At 54.0% G+C, this 17452-nt stretch overlaps 1 protein-coding gene across 4 annotated transcripts; it reads right to left on the bottom strand.

The window, feature by feature from the left end:
- Positions 1-725: 725 nt before the first annotated feature.
- IBA57 (iron-sulfur cluster assembly factor IBA57) lies at positions 726-11437 on the bottom strand. Of its 4 annotated transcripts, none has more exons than XM_081036280.1 (3): positions 11085-11437; positions 5934-6271; positions 726-5652 (listed from the first exon to the last, which is right to left on the bottom strand). In XM_081036280.1, exons 1-3 carry the CDS (start codon positions 11423-11425, stop codon positions 5261-5263), a joined length of 1071 nt encoding a protein of 356 aa, XP_080892406.1. In that variant the 5' UTR covers positions 11426-11437; the 3' UTR covers positions 726-5260. The 4 variants fall into 4 exon arrangements, with proteins under 4 accessions (XP_080892406.1, XP_080892408.1, XP_080892409.1 ...); XM_081036282.1 differs by lacking the exon at positions 11085-11437 and adding an exon at positions 11023-11067; XM_081036283.1 differs by lacking the exon at positions 11085-11437 and adding an exon at positions 10708-10875.
- Positions 11438-17452: the final 6015 nt, after the last annotated feature.

Here is a 17452-nt window from a genome sequence, read left to right on the forward strand (position 1 = left end):
ACAGAAAACAGAGACCCACAAACAGACCCACATGGATATGCACAGCTGAACAGACGTGCAAGAACACCTTGGTGGAGGAAGGAGCCTTTTCAACAACTGGAGCTGAAACAACTGGATGTGCACAGGGGAAGAAACCTCGACCTAAACCTCACATCTTATGCGAAAATTAACTTAAATCATGGACTTAAAAATACAACATAAATACAACACTTACAGGAAAAAGTAGAAAATCTTCAGAGCCCAGGACTAGGCAAAGAGTGCTTGGACTTGACACCTAAAGCATTATCCATAAAAGGAAACACTGATAATGTGGACCTCGTCAAAATGTTTCACTTTTGGTCTGCAAAAGCCCTGATGGCAAGGATCACAAGACAAACAATAGACTGGGCGGAAATGTTCCCAAAAGCTCAGTGAAGCCTCATTACTTGCAGATTCTGCATCCTTTAATTCTCCCAGCACAGGAGTCCTCCCTCCTCTGAGCTTTTGTTTTCTGTGGTTTCAGGCATCCACTCCAGTGGTTTATCCTGTGTGATTTATAGGCGCTCAATTTGTTGAATGAATAGATGAGGGACAGGAGGGAGGGAGAGAAGAAGGGTGTGAGGGAGGGAGGGAGGAAGGGAGGGAACAAACAGTAGACCAGAACTCAGAAATCTTGAATTTTCATCAACAGGATCCCTGCCAGCATTATTCTCCCAAACTTCTCATTTTGACAGATCTCTGACATAAAATAAAATTTATTCAGAAATAATTTATTTTTTTCCCAAAACCCTAATGTGACCAAATGGAATCAACTTCATTTGAAAAGAAACAGAAGATACACACTTATAGTAGGTCAGGTGCCCAGACCAGAGGTTGGCGGGGGGGGGGGGGGGGGGGGTGTAATCCCAGGGTCAACCCCCTACAACCTCCCTCATGTACAGGCAGACATCCGCCCAAGATGTCCAAAATTTAGACACCATATTTCTACATGGAAATTAGAACGACTGACAGCACCAAGTGCTGGCAAGGTGTGCTGTTGGCAGAAGTGTCACTGCAGGAGGATGAAGGCAGCTCCTCACACCCAGCTTTCTTGTACCTGTGGTTGCAGGTCCACCGCGGGCGTTGACCTGCACTCGATGAAAGCCTGTGTCCACAAAGGTCTCTTTCCAGTGTGGAAATAAATGGAGACCATGGACAGAACAGCTGCTTACTCAGAGCTCACTGCAGGAATGGAGCTGGCCACCGTCACTCACGAGAAGAGATCCTCACAAGCCCGGTGTAGACAGGGAAGGCTCCAGGTGTGCCTTGACAGGCTGTGGTCCCAGGAGCTGGTGGCTGAGTGGAAGTGGGCGACCTGGATTTGTGTCACAAGAGGCAGCCGCCTGACATCCCTCAAGGCTGATTCATGGCAGCAGATTTCCCAGTTGGGCTGCTGGGGACGGTGGGCTGGTTTCCTAGGCAGGTGGATGCAGATTGTGGGGCAGAGTCCTATTTTTATAGACAGTCTGGCCACGGTCCATTGGTATGCTGAGAGCTGCTTTCCTCTGAACAGCCCAAACTGCAAACATCCCAGGGGCCCCTCAATAGAAGCACCCATTGGTCCACCCAATGGTCCACCCATTCAACAGCACTAGCTGGCAATAAAGGACCACAGTGTGGACACACAGCACCAGGGAGGCTCAAAACCATGCTGAGAGGGTGGCCTGACCGAGGGTGCAGCCCCAGGACTGCACCCACACGAAACTTCCTAATGGGCAGTGTATCTGTGGTGGTTGGGGCACAACGACACCCTGGGAAGGAGCAGGAGAGAGAGGCCACAGCCAGAGACAGAATGTTCCAGACCTTCCTGTGGTCTGAGATGCTCAGTTGTACGCATCTCTCAGAGTCCGTCAAGCAGGATTTGTGCATCTCACTGAATGGAAATTTTACCTCCAAGGGGAAAAAGGAACCATAAGTGATGCTGACAAAGGTGTTAGTGTGAGGGGCTGACGTCTGCACTTGCTTGGTTAGAAACACATCGAAAAATAGGAAGGGCCAAGGCAGGAGTCGATGGGGGGAACACCCGAAGGAGCCTGGTCAGCAGCAGCTCATCAAGAATCGGGCATGTCCATTGGGTGTTTACTATAAACCTCTCACTTTGTGTGTTAGATGTTTTCAAAATAAAATGGTGGAGAAAGCAGGTCTAAACAAGCATCATAGGGAGGGGCTCCCCCAGAAGGGCATGAGACTCCGGGCTCTGGTGCGCACCAGCTGCCTCCACTCAGCTCTGGGTACTGGCCTCCTAAAATGCGGTCTCCCTCCAACTCAGTCTCAGCCTTCCCACTCTATAATTTTTCTCAAAGCTATTTATAAACACTCCTTGCACCAGTGAAAAGAACACAATTGGTCAAGTGCCACCCACTAGGGTGCCAGCATCCCGCCCATGCCTTCAGCTGAGCAAGTCACCTAAAATGTAAGCAAGTCACCTAAAATGTGACTCAAGAGGAAATCATCTCACAAGATCTATCTGGAAGACTTATAGCATGCATTATTTACCTAAAAAGAAAAGAACAAAGGAAACCCACCTAATATCCATCAGTAGCCTAGCTGAGCAAACAGAGCGATATCACTGTACATCACCAAAAACATTCATGGTGACGACAGAGGGAAAAGCACTAATGCTATGCGGGAAAAGAATACAGAACACGAAACTGTGAACTATTATGTATGGTATGATCTCAGCCACGTAGAGACAAGCCTGAAAGAAAATGGGACAAACTGTGTGTTTTAAATGAGCATTTCTGGAAAGTCAACAGCTGAGGATGCAGAAGTCCTGGAGGAGAGGGGTTCCCAGGAAGGCCAGGCAGGGGGAGGGCACAGAGCCCCGCCGCCTCCCGCCCCTGGGCCCTCTTCCCACACCCACCCTCCTGTTGATCTCAAAATAGTTGGCTTTGTTGCTCATCTGTTTTGGGTTTCACTTCTTATTTTTCTTCTTTTTACTTTCTTTGAGTCTATTCTATTATTTTGTTAACTCCTTAAGTTGGAGGCCTAGCTGATTAATTTTCAGTCTTTTTTAAAATGACTAAAGCTATAATTACCCCTAATAAATTTACATCCACAACCAAATTTTGTTGTATTTTAACTGTTATTACATTTCTAAGCAGCTTATAATTTGTCACAGTTTTTATCTTTGACCCATGAGGTATTTAGAAGCAAGTGTAAGAAGGATTTTTAGTTAACTTTTTGTTACTGTAATCAACAATAGAATTGTGGTCAAAGGATGTGGTCTTTATGAAACCAACTCTGAAATGTATGAAAACCTTCTGTAGGGCCAAGAACAAGGTTAATTCTCATATATATTCCATGTGTGTTTGATAAGAATGTGTATTCTCTAACCACTGAGTGCAACACTTGATAGATGCTTTAGGTCAAGCGTGTCCATCTGTTATTACATTATCTTTACTGACTTTTGGTGACTTCATTTGCCAATTACTGGTGAGACAGAATCTGTAGTTTTTTCCTCTAACACCAAATATGTAGTGTCTTTTCCAACATCAACCAACTCCCCCATTCTGACGACTCAGCCGACAGGGCAGCCTGGTCTGCAAGGCTGACCTCCAGGCTCCGGTCACACAGCTGCAGAGGGAGCTGGAATCCTGGGCTGGCTCAGCATCTATGTAAAGAGCAGCCACGGGGCTGAAGCTGCCCTATCGCATGTGCTCCTGAACGGTGATGCAGTTTCCCATTAGCATCTCACCTCAACGTCACCAAATTTTCAGGAAAAGGAAACATGCAGAGAAGGTGCCAGAGGCAGAGTTGGGACAGATGGCTGTTCTGGTCGTGGCTGGGGTGTGACGGTCACCACACCATCAGCACAGGGGCTCTGAGCCCTTAATTTATATGTTGTGAGGACCATGTCATCCCTGTCCAGAGGCTGCCCTGCCTTAATTTTGTTCAGCTCAGAAGATGCGCATCAGGATAGTACAAGCCTGACCATCTGTTGCCGGTATTGGGGGGCAGCACTGCCTTGCGGGGCTGGCCAGGCCTGCACCCCCATCTCTCTCACCTTCAATGCCCCAGTCCGTCTCTGGGCTCCCTCCCCCTCGGGTGCCCCCGTCTCCTCCTGGGGCAACTCCAAACTGCATTTGGCTACAGGTTCTTGCTGGGGTCCTGCCGCCCTGCCTGGCACCAGAATGTGGCCTTCCAGTGTGGCCCTCGTCCCGGGGTGGGCCTGGCTGCCTCCTTGCCCTGAGCTGCAGACCACAGCTCAGAGCCCCCCGAGTCCTGGTGCTCCCTCAATGTCCCAGATTCTTACCTTCTTGTCAGCCCAGGAAACTCAGGAATTCTAAAATATTTTACCGGGTGTGCTCAGCTGTTCAAGAGAGACGTTCTCAATGTATCTAGTCTGTCCAAAACCAAGTCCCAGAGCCTTCCAACCAAAATGAAACCAGAATTTCACGTGGGCCACTTGTGGGTCAACCTTTAATAGCTGCTCTGGGGCATCGGTGGGTCACCTATGAACACAACATTCACAGTGCAGTGGGAGAAAGGACATCAATGGTTTAAAGGGGGCAGCAAGTGGCACCCTTGCCACATCAGAAAGCCGTAATAGTAAACCAGGCGGGAGCTCCTCCCTGCACACGGCCCACCGAGCTCACACGGGCTCTCGGAGGAGGGGGCTGCCCAGGCCACATGGAGCTGAAACTGTGGAGCTGTGGCTCCTGCCGTGACAAGGTGCCCGGCCTTCCATGCCCCGGGCAGAGTATACTTGAGAAAACCTTTTGTGGGGCTGGTGGGTAGGGCACACACCTCCAGCACGGACACCAGCACTGCATGTGACTCCTGCCCTAACCCACAGGGAAGCTAATTCCCAGAGCCACCTGTCGCATGCTGTCTGCAGAGGCTGCACTGCCTCCATCCCATGCCCCCCCAGAGCAGGCTGAGCAGTGTGGGCAGCGGGGAGGCCCGGGAGTGTGGCTCCTTACTCTGTCCTCGGCTGAAGGACAAATGAGCTGCAGCCAACATGGTTTGGAGCGTCGTCCCGGTCTGCGGGAAGCTGGAACTCCACGCCGCAGGGGTGGGCGCAGGGCTTGCTCCTGCCACATCCAGCACGGAGCCACCAGGAGAGGCCGGTGTCTGCACGAAGCATGATGGGCTGCAAGGCCTGGCACTGCAGCCGCCTGGCTGCCTGCAGCCCCAGGAGCCCACGTACACTCAGGGACCTTCTCACGGTACATGTCCCCAGGGCCACTCTGGGAAGTTCAAGACAGCCTACATGTGTGGGAGTACAGGGACATCTGAGCTACTTGGTGGTTGTGGGCCACCAGTCCGGCACAGACACAGTCAGGGCCACCCGGCCACTCCCAGCGGTTCTGATATGGAGAGGGCCCTTAATTTTCTCTGACTGCAGCAGGGCCAACCCCACGTCCCCCTGGCCGGCCCTGTACTTGCCGGCAGTCTGTCCAGACTCTGTGAGCACCATAGTGCCGGGGGCAATGCCACCTACAGGGAGGGGGCCCAAGAGCTGTATAGGGAAGAGGCGTTTACGGATGACACCCATGTGGTAGGTGCGGGCCGTCAGCTCCTGGCCGATGTAGCAGCCCTTGGTGAAGCTGACGCCATTCATGAAGGCCAGGTTGGACTCCAGGGGCAGGGCCACTCCTGGGGGCAGGTCATGGACCCCCTCGGGAACACCTGTCGGGTGGGAGGGGAGAAACTCACTGAGGGCTGAGGTGTCCTCCAGAGCCAGGGCTCAGCCAAGGAGGACAGGGGTGTACCCCATCCTCTGCCCCCTCCTCTGGTCCCCTGGTGAGCAAATGTCTGGCCCTCAATCTCACCAGCTGGAGGAGATGACCCCTTGCCTGACCTGGAGCCCCGCTCTCTTCACTGGCTCCCCCCAGTGCCTTCCCAGGGTCTGGCCCTACATTCCCACCCCGTCTCTGCCCTCCCCAACTGGTCCCGCCTGGCACCCATACCTTGCCGGTACCGGTGCCGGTGATAATCCTTGAGATCCCCAAGCCGGCCCCCAGGTACCAGGGCGGGGCCCTCATCCTGGGAGAGGAGCCGCCAGCCCATGCGGGCAGTGCGGGGGTCCGGGGTGAGGATGGCACTCTCCTGCCCCGGTAGCAGTGCAGCTCTACCCGCCTCTTCTGAGGAGTGGGGCAGCAGGGCCCAAACGCACAGCTCAGGGCACCGCTCCACTGTGACCTTCCGCCGGATCTTGTGCAGCGCCAGGTGCTTCTGTAGCGCGGCCAGAACCGAGCTGTCACACTCCAGGAGGAAGGCAGGCGCCTCGTCGGGACGTTCGGGGACCCTGCAGGGAGAGGCAGCGGGTGCGGGGAGGAGGGGGGAAGGCACTGCAGAACCAGCGTGTGGAGCGCGGCCACGGCCCCCATCTTCCGCTACCCCTGCGCAGTGCACACAGGAAACTCCAGGGCTCTGGTAAGACCCTGCCCCACCCGGGCTGCCGGCACACACACATGCCAGGGGCTGGCAGGTGGGGAGCAGGCCCAAGGACCACAGTGGTGTCTGCCGCTCAAGGTGAGGCGCAAAGGTGCTGACGCCCACCGTGCCTCCTCCAACATGGAAGCCAGCGAGAAGCCAGGGTCCTAAGGCGGGGCGCATGTGGATTTCAGAAGGGGCACTCTAGAGCTGAGTGGACCGCAGCAGTGGCCAGAGGGAGGGGCCCTGAGGCCACACCTACCACACCCCCTCCCACTTCCCCTAGGCGAGCTGGAGAACCATCCTAAGCCACACCTCGGGCCAGCAGACCACATCCACACAAATGATCTTTGGATTCTCATGTGCTGACCAGATGGACAGCAGGGCTTCTTCAGACAGGCAAGCACAGAGAGCCTAGGGCAGTGTTAGACATGGGTAGGTGCGTGGGTGGGGAGGGCCTAGGTAGAGAGGTCCAATACCCAGATGAGGACACCCAACAATAAGAAAACAACCAACCTGATTAAAAACTGGGCCAAAGACCTTAACAGACACCTCCCCAAAGATGTACACGGATGGCAAATGAGAACCTGCAAAGATGCTCCACATCATGCGTCCTCAGGGAAATGCAAAGTAAAATAATGAACTACCACTACACACCTCGTAGAATGGCCCACAGGCGGAACACGGACAACACAAATATGGATGCGGACGCCGGGCAGCAGGAGCTTTCATCCACTGATGGCGGGAACGCAAAATGGTGCAGCCCCTTTAGAAGACAGTTTGGTGGTCTCTCATAAAACTAAACATACTCTCACCATAGGATCTAGCAGTTGCGCTCCTTGGTATTTACCCAAAGGAACTGAAAACTTATGTCCACACAAAAACCTGCACATAGATATTTACAGCAGCTTTATTCCTAATTGCCAAAACTTGGGGGGCCCCGAAGATGTCCTTCAGCAGGTGGATGGACAAACAAACCGCGGCATCCATTCGGTGGAGTATTACTCAGCACTACAAAGAAATCCGCTATCAAGCCAGGAAAAGACATGGGGGGACCTTAAATGTGTATTACTGAGTGAAAGGTGCCAAACGGAGGCGGCCACATACTGTACGATTCCAACTACCTGACATTCTGGAAAAGGTAAACACTACGGAGACAGTACAAAGATCAGGATTTCCAGGGGTGGGGGGATAGGGAGGGATGAACAGGCTGAGCACAGAGGATTTGGGGGCAGTGAAACTACTCTGCACGGGACTGCAATGGTGGACCATGGCATTGTCCATTTGCCCAAACCCGCAGCAGGTCCAACTCCACGAGCACGCCTAATGTAAGCCACGGACTCTGGGTGATGTATGTGTCCATGTACGTTCATCGTTTTAACAAATGCACCACCTGGTGGGGAAAGTTGATGGTGGGGGAGGCCATGTGTGTAGGGGAAATCTGTGCACCTTCCCCTCAATTTTGCTGCAAACCTAAAACTGCTCTAAAAAGTGTGAAAATGAACAAAGGAAAACCTCATTAAAATCAGGGTCAGGAAGCCCTACAGGGGGAGCTCTCACCTACTAATACCCAGTGTCCTCTGCAGACTTCAGCAGCAAGCAGCTTACTTTACACGCCCCGGTAAGAGGACATTTTCTCTTTGCCCAGCAACATCCCAACCAATAAGAAACCACCACACTCAGCCAATGAGAAGCCACCACCACCCTGAACTGCTGCTCTCCTCCAGCTCTCCTCTGTTCAAAACAGCCCCTCCCACCTCCCTTCTTTCCTCCATAAAAGCAGTTCCTGTCCTCTGTTCTCCTGACCTGCTTATGTTTCACCATGGTTTGCATGTCCACAGCAATTCCCCTCGTATTCCTAAATAATCTGATTTTGCTGGAAAAACAACCAGCTATTTTATTAAAATTTTTACGGTTGACATAAATAAAATCGACTTCACAAACAAAAAGCTGTATCTGAGAGGAGGTGCTACATCCAGGACACAAGAACGAGGTGCCTTTGAGGAAGAAATGACTCACGGGTGGGAAATCAGAAGTGTGAGAGTTGAAATGAGAAATTCGAGAGAGAGAGTGGATGAAGAGACAAAACCAGGCCGGGAGGGAAGAGGAGAAAGTGAAAGGCAGAGGCCTCCGCGGAGGCAGCCACACCGTGCTGCCCTCTCCCCAGAGAGCAGGGCCCGCAGAGACTGGACACAGGTCGGTGGTGGGGTTTCCAGGTGGGAATTCCTGCCCGTTCTAAGGAACGTTTTCGCTTTCCCGTTCCCAAATCCTGAGAAAAGTTGGTCGGAAAATTGGGAGAATCAGCTCCTTGAACCCAGGTGATTGGTAGTATCGGCCATCACTTTGTGTAAATGATTGATCGTGGAGAACAGGAAACAGTTTATATCTCAGGATTCAGGAATGGGAAAGTGAAAAAAATTCCTGAGAAAGGGCGGGAATTCCCACATGGAAACCCTAGTAAATGCCATTGACACTGAGGCAGGGCAGAAGCATATGAACTAATCCCATGAGGGGTCAGGAGAGAAAAGAGGTGTCAAGTAGGATGGAAGGAAAGCAGGCTCAGCCCCCAATGCCCCACAGCACAGAACTGGGACAGGAATCCATTGCCTGCCAACTCCCCAGGCACAAAAGCAGCCATCCAAGGGGGTATCCTGACCCCTGCTTCTCCTCACTGCTGAGAAGCAAGACCACTACCTCTGTGGTGTCTATGACAGAATGAACACCCATCCCACCCTTCCATATACAGGACTTCGTGTTGGAATCTCAGAAGGCAGACCAGGGTCGGGGGCATCATCACAGTGGCCTCCAATTCCCTTAGCACACTGAACAGCGAGTGCCATCATGATACCCCATTCTCAGGAATTCGCCAGGAGAGAAAAAACAACTCGTCTGCAGGACAAATCAGGGCACAGGCAATGTCTGGAGAGAGTGGCCAAGTGCGTGCACTGGGACAGGAACTGATGGCACAGCAGCTAGGCAGTGATGTTCTGGACCAGAGGGTAGGTATGAAGAGAAAAAAGAAAACTGCTTTCCACTGTAGCGTGACTTATGAGAATATGAATTCATTGTAACAAGAACACAAAGGCCAAAAGATGTAAAGGCAGATTGCAGATATAGCAAGGAAAGTCGGGGATCAAAACATCATTACAATGCTGATAAATTAAAAACAGTAATGACGAGAATAGATGCTACTGAAAGTTACTGACAGAGGGCTCAAGATAAGAATGCAGGTTCTGGGCGGCCAGATGGCTCAGTTGGTTAGAGCACAAGCTCTGAACGACAGGGTTGCCAGTTTGATTCCCACGTGGGCCAGTGAGCTGCGCCCTCCACAACTAGATTGAAGGACAACGACTTGGAGCTGATGGGCCCTGGAGAAACACATTGTTCCCCAATATTCCCTAATAAAAATAAAAAGTAAAAATAAAGAATGCAGGTTCTAAGACAAAGAAATTAAAGAAATTAAAGCAACTAGAGGAAGGAGAGACAAACAATGAAACTGGACAAAACTGGTCACAGCAGGGGTCACAAATGTTTTCTGTAGAGCGCCAGACAACCCGGGCTTGGGTCACACAATGTCCATCACAAATCTGCTACTGGACAGACTGCAAAGTAGCCCCAGACAGTATGCAAACAAGTGGGCGTGGCAGCGTTCCAATAAAATATTTACAAAAACAGGTGGTGACTGCCTGAGGGCCATATCTTACTGACCCGTTCCACTGTCACAGTGCCCACCCAGCACCAAGCAACACGATAGGAAAGAAGACCCGAAATAATCATCAGATAAAGAGCCCTTAGGAGCTTTCAGGACCCCGAAACATGAAGGCACGAGGCTTCTCAACAGAAATACTGGCGCAGGAAGACAGGTCACAATTCTCAGTGACAATATTCCACCTGGAGTTTTATCCCAGCCAAGCCATCAAGTAAGACCATTTGCAGAGCCATAAGGAGTCCAAGGCCACCTGAAGTATCCCACCTCTCAATAAGTCACTAAAGTCCTGCTCCTCCAGACGCAGGAGTCAACTGAGAAAAATGCAGATGCATCCAAATCAGGAGGGGCACACAGCAGTTCCCAGGGCTGCGTGGCTCAGAGGACTGGTCAGAGAACAGAGGTCCAGTATGGCTCTGGACACATGGCCTGGAACTGCACGCGAGGGCGTAGCCTCCTTACCACCACATAGGTTATGATAATGTCAACACACACTGATTAAAACACCAAACATGGATAACACTGGATATCGGGAGATTTGGGAGGGAAACGCGGGAAATACTGCAGAACTCGGAAAATCACGGTACAAGCCGGTCACGCACAGTCCTCTCTGCAGTCGTGGCTTCAGGAGCTACTGATCCCTTTTCTGTGCAGTGAAGACAGGACAAAGCTGAGCAGGAGCAGAGGCCAGGTGCAGAGGACCCCCGGCCGCACCCCCAAGGATGCAATTCGCGGGCCCATCCCTGGGTGCCCCTCCGCCCTCCTACGTCAGCGTCACCCGAATGCCCTCCTCCAGGGTGCCCCTCCCATCTTCAGCTGCTCTCCCCCCCCCCCCGAAGGCCCACCCCGTGGGTGGCCCCTCCTCCCAGCTCCCTGCCCCTCCCTTGGGTGCCCTGCCCCTCCCCCTGACTCCCTACCCTCCTCTTAGATCCTCCCTCCCTTGCTCCACTTCTCTCCGCCTCAACTACGTCATTCTCACCTGTAAACAATGACGTCATAGAGCGTACGTCCCTGAACGTTGAGAAAGTGGGCATAGCCTGCGCGCGCCGGGGTCGCGGCGGCACCGTCAGCAGGACCCGGAAGCGGCAGCTCATTGGTCAGCAGCCCCAGGAGGAAAGGAGCCGACTCCGGCCCGCGCACGCGCACCAGGGTGCGTTCGCCCAGCGGGAAACAGGCCCAGCCCGCGCCGCCCTCAGCGTCGCCGCCGTGACGGCTCGAGCCGTGGGCTAGGCAGTGCCTCGGGACCGTGCGCAGCCGCCAACGCCAGGCCAGGCCGCCACGCCCCGGAGCCGCGCCCCGAAGAAGCGCCGCGGCCGCCATCTTGGGCACGAGTGAGGTGGCGGCAGGGAGCGGCCCGGGAGGGAGCGGCCGGGAGGTGGGCGGGCGCCACAACGGCCCCTGGCGGCGGGCGGGCGGAACGTGTGCCAGGGTGGAGCGAGGGCGAGACGTGCGCGGGTCGTTGGCGGGGCGGGGCCTGGGCTGTCCGTCAGCCCCGCCCGCCCCGCCCCACCCGCACCCTGCCCTGGGTCCTTGTCCCAGGCTCTGGGTGCACCTGACGGGGCCTGCCCTGGGTTTTCAGAACGGAGTTTCTGCTTGCTGCTGGCAGTGTCAGCGCCTTCCAGGTGCACAGGTCAGGGACATGAATTGAAGCGCATTCCCACTGTGGTGCATCCATCTCTGCCATCCAGCACTTGCTCATCTTCCCAAATAGAAAGACCCTACAATCAAACGGGAGTCCCCATCCATCTCCCTAGCCCCTGGCACCCCGCATTCCGCTCTGTCTCTGTGAACCTGACTCCTGTCGGGACTCGTGAGAGGAATTACGCAGCGTTGTCGGTTCGTGACCGCTGATGCCACTGCGCACACTGTCCTGCAGTTTCATCCACAGTGTGTCAGGATTTCCTGCCTTTTCAAAGCTAAATAACATCCCCTTACATTTTGTGTATCCGTTCACCTGTGATGGACACGGGGTGCTTCCAACCCTTGGCTACTGTGAATGTGATGCTATGGACACGGGTGGGCAGATACCTCTTCGAGACCCTGCTTTCAGTTCCTTTTGGCATCGTGTAAGGAAACCCACCCGCGTGTGTCCTTACTCTCTCACTCCCTTTACTTCTGACACTTCTGATCACCAACTGTGTGGGGGAGGGACGGGGCGGGGCACACATCAAGCAATTCTGTGACACCAGCTGAGTGTCCCAGTTTAAATCCTTTCTGATCCTACCTACCTGGAGGTGGTGTCAGACTCCACAGGTGAAGAGCTCAGCCCTACAAAACTGCCCCCACTTCAGACGCCAATTGCAAGTCCAGGTTGTTACCTGTGCTTCTGATGGATGGTTCCCACAATCCCCTCCTCACGGTCCATTAATTTACTAGAGTGGCTCACAGAATGCAGAGAAACATTTACTTACCGGATCACTGACTTACTATAAAGGATCTAAGTCAGGAAGAGCCAGATGGAAGAGACGCACAGGGTAAGCTATGTGGGAAGGAGCGAAGGGCTTCCATGGTCTCTCTCAGCCCAGCACTCTCCCAGCACCTCCACATGTTCACCACCTGGAAGCTCTTCGAACTTTGTCCTTTGGGGTTTTTATGGAGGCTTCATTACATAGGAGTGGTTGATTAAATCACTGACCACTGATGATTGATTTAATCTCCAGCCCGTCTCCCTTCTCTGAGGTCAGGGGGTGGGACTGAAAGTTCCAACTCTAACGACAAGGTTCATTCCCCTGAGGACAAGCCCCCAAACTTGGGGGCTTTCCAAAATCATTTCATTAACAACAAGACACCTTTATGGTTCCCATTTCAGGAATTCCAAGGGTTTTAGGAGCTCTGTGCCAGGAATAGTACAAGACCAAATATACATTTATTGTTATTAATCACAATGTCATAAGTATAAACCCAAAGTAGAATTGCTGGGTGATACGGTAATTCTATGTTTAATTTTTCCAGAAACCGCCATACTGTATTCCTAAATGCCCCAGTCAGCTCAGGCTGCATAACGAACACTACAAGATGGGTGGCTTAAACAACAGATACTCATTTTCTCACAGCCCTGGAGGCTGGATGTCCAAGATCAGAGTGCTGTCAGGGCAGATTTCTGGTGGGGCCTCTCTCAGGGTGCAGACGTTGCCTTCTCACTCATGGTGTCTCTTCTGATAAGGGCGCAAGTCCTATGGGATCAGGGCCCCACCTTTATCACCTCAACCTTAATCACCTCCTGAGGCCTATCTCCAGAGACACTGGGGCTTAGGGCTTCCACATGTGGATATTAGGGGACACAATTCAGCCCTTAACATCAAGCACAGCTTTTGAACCCCACTTCCCCATCAGCTAACATCCCCATTTGTTTGTTCCCCTTTTAGGGAAACTCTGAGAGCCTGTGTGTTCTCCTTTAACTCACTGTTTCTGAAACCCAGGACTGCAAGGTGACACATGGAACCAGCCACAAATGCTTGCACCCCTCCTGTGTTCTAACCCGGATCTGACTCGGTGGCTCACTGTCACTGCTGCCCAGCCCACGAGTCAGGGCCCTCAGAGCAGCACCATGCTAGCCCATAGTGTGGGGTCAAGGGTGTCCTTGGGGGCCTCTCCACCTCCCCTCACCCTTACCACCTCATCCAGCTACACGATTTCAGGAGTCAACAAGCCCATGGCTCCAAGTGATGTCTCCACGCCAGGCATTTCCCCCCAAACTTCAGATCCCATGGCCTATTTGGCACTCCCCTGGCATGTCGGTACTCAAACTGTGTATACAAGGGTGACCCCCACATCTCCTCAGAGCCACACTGCTCCAGCGCCCAGCAGCTCACCCTCTGCCATGCTCAGTGTTGCCTACCACCCCTCAGCATGCACAAAGTCCTCGTGCGTCACCTGAACCCACCCACAGAGCTCACAGCCCTACACTCCCGTGCAGGATCAGCAGTTAGCCCTGCCCCCTCTCCTGCCTCCCACCCTTTTGCTCTCCCAGCAGACCCCCCAACAGCACGTGACTTGTCCCCACCTCAAGACTGGGCCCAGATGCCACCTCCCAAAAAAGCTGCTCTGACCATGTGTGGATGCATTTCTCCAACTTTCTACTTGAAAATTTTAACCTACAGAAATTGTGAAGGAATAGTAAAACTGTACCACCCTTCACCTAGATTCACCAATTGTCCACGTTTTTCCCTGTCTGCCTGCTGTCTCCTGCCAGTCTTCTGCTTGTCCTGCTCCCACTTGCCGGGCTGCACCCCCTCAATGTCGCGCTGCTCAAACCCTGCAAGTTCCGATTTCCCAGCTGGGCTGACTGGGTGGTGAGGGCTTCGAGCAGCCTGCCCGGTGCCTTCTGGTCCCTGAAACCCTTGGTCCCCCACCCAGCTGACTTCCTGGCTGTGACCAGCTAGGCCTGGTATGTGGCTCTGCTGGCCCACAGCCCTTCATGGATGAGGCCTTCCTCTGCTGGCCGGGCATTCCACGGTTGACCCGGCACCTCCCTGCCAGCCCCTGAGGACAAAACGAGGTGGGGGGAAACTTCCTCCAGTCTCACGTCAGCCTGTCCCCGGCCAGCAGAGAACCCTGCTCCCCACTGGGCAGGAAGGGCCCCAGGCGACCCGGGGCCACCTAGAACCTCCCTGACCTCTTGATGCAGTACCAAACCAGCCTGCCCCGCCACCAGGGCTGTTCGAATGCAAATTAACTCAAATGATGTCAGATGAACCTCCCAGTATCGCCCTGATGGCACGACTGATGTGCCCAGAGACACACATGGCCTGTGGCTTCCTCAGTGGCTTCCTCAGTGGATAGAGCAGACAGCAAGTAGCTCCCACCATCCCACAGTCTGCTGGCCAGTGATGCTTTGGGGCCCCTCCTCCGTGAAGCCTTCTTGGGTCTCTGCAGCATTCTGGCCAGCCCAATACCAAGGACCCTGCCACATGTGCACCTCCTAGCTACTGCTCCTTCTCAGGCGTCCCCACAACACTTCTCACATGGTAGCTCTGGAGAAGCTGTGGCCTGGTCTCAGAAGGCTCCCAGGGAACACTACTAGTTGACCTGGGCTAGGCGGGGGCCAGGGCTGCAGCTGGATTCCACGAGCGCTCAACTCTCTCAGAGGCCAGGGGCGTGGAACCATCAGATGGGGTGGGGAGCTGAGAACTGGAAAACGGCAGGCACGGGGGTCTGGACCCCGCTTCCGAGCTGCTGCCTGGCCAGGGGTGGTTTCCTGTTTTTCTCTCCTCATGGTATCCTCCCTTCCCAAAGGCAGGAGAAGGAAGCTGCCCTATTCTGGAGGTGTTGGACACCCCCTCCCCACAGCCCTCTGCGGTCTCCCTGAGCAGCTGGGGAGCTGGCTCCGGCCATGGAAACGGATGAGAATGAGACAAGAAGGCCATTCTGTCGGATCCTGCCCCAGACACTCCCCTGACTGGCCCGGCCTCAGCATGGACCTGGGCGGGCCCCGAACAGCCCGGACACCCTGCCAGGCACTGAGGCTTATCCTGCCGACCTGCTCCTGAGCCCAAAGGACAGGGACAGGTGGGGGGACAGTTCAACCTTCCATCCTCATGGTCATCTCAAGTGGGTGTGAAAACCAACGGGGTTTGTTTGTTTGTAAGGAGTTAAGTGAGCGCAAAGCACCATGTTGCGCCTCTGAGAGCTAACAGACCTGAGCATCGTACCCCAGGTGGGAGATGGCCGCCCACGTTAGGGTACCAGCTCAGGCATGAGACCCTGGTTGTATCACTGCATCGAGGAGGCAGGACCACAGACGACACAGAGGCTGGCTCCCCAGGCCTGGGACAGCCAGTGACAACAGAACCTACGGCACCACCATTGAAAGTTCGAAGACCTGACAGGAGGCCAGTAGTGCCTCCAGGTCCCCGAGTCCCCGAGGCAGGAGGCCTGTGCCTTCTGCGGTGATCGCGCCTTGTGTTGGGCATATACCTTAGGATGAATCCCAACCCCAGGGCCTCAGTGGGGCCTTTAAAAATGTGATGAAGGTGAGATGGGGTCACCAGGGTGGGTCCTCATCCCGTAGGACCAGTGTCCTTGTAAGAAGAGATCAGGACACAGACGCACATAAAGGGACGACTATGTGAGGACACAAGGAGGAGACAGCTGTCCACACGCCAAGAGGAGAGGACTCAGGAGAACAGTCCTGCCCACACCTGGATCCCAGACTTCCAGCCTCTGGGACTGTGAGAAATATGAGTAAATGTCTGTGTAAGCCCTAAAAGACTGTAGTATTTGTTACACATCCCAAGATGACAGAGACACCTTCCAGAACAGAGCCCCCACGTGCAACTTCCCTCACTTCTGGGATGCCCTTTAACCAGCTCTGACTGATGGGGTGTGTGTTAGTCAGGGTTCTCCAGAGAAACAGAAACAACTTGATTTATATAAAGATTTATTATAAGGAATTAGCTCATGCAATTGTGGCGTCTGAGAAGTCCCACGATCTGCCATCTGCAAGACCCAGAAGAGCCGGTGGCCAAAGTTCCAGCCTGAGTCCAAGTGCAAGGACAAGAAGAGACCAGTGTCTGGACATCCTGTTTAGAATGTTTGAATCCAGAATGTTCTTCCCCGAGCACAAACCTGCCCAGTGCCTCCCCTGTCCACTGGTTTTGTGGCTGCTTTTCAGATGGATGTTGGGGGTCCTGAGCCTCACCTCCCACCCTCATGGACCCTGTCACCGTCAGATGCCAGAGCACTGACCATTAGGACCAGCCCAGCCTCCCGGCTTTGCTGAGAATATACACCTGCCTTCCTCACTGGCCACTCCAGCCACTAGAGCTGTTATGAACCCCAAGTGTCCCACTGTTCCCCAGCCAGATGCCCACCCGACTCTCTGCAGTCCTGAGCTCTTCCAGAGCCTCCACTGAGAGGAGAGCCAGCAGCAGGAGGCTGACCTGGGGGAGTGGAGGGGCAACGGAGAGGGTGCCGGCATACAGGCGTGTCTTGCATATGCCCATCGCCAGCTCTGCCACTCACTGTGCCCAGTCGCACCCATAGGGGATGGACAGCATGGCCCCCATCCGAGGGACCTGGTGTCCCCAGTGACGACCCCACCAGTAGCACAGACCCAAGTCTGGGACTGCTGGTTCCATGGACCTTCCTCTCTTAGAGAGGCGAGTGGTGTACCCCTATTCTGGACCCAGATTGGCATAGCCATCAAGACTTTCTGGGACGGAGCTCCCCTGGGAGTGGGGCTTACTTGGATCTAGGGCTCACCCAGGGGTGGGGCTCAGCCTAGGGGTGGGGCACCCCTGAGGACAGGGCTCAGCCAGTCAGACTCCACAAACAGAAGGGGGACTCAACCTGCAGTTGGCATCTGACCACAGGTAGGCTAAGGTTAAGTTTGGGTTCAGCCTGTCT

The sequence above is a fragment of the Rhinolophus hipposideros genome (assembly GCF_964194185.1).
Source record: "Rhinolophus hipposideros genome assembly, chromosome: 23".
NCBI classification, from domain to species: domain Eukaryota; kingdom Metazoa; phylum Chordata; class Mammalia; order Chiroptera; family Rhinolophidae; genus Rhinolophus; species Rhinolophus hipposideros.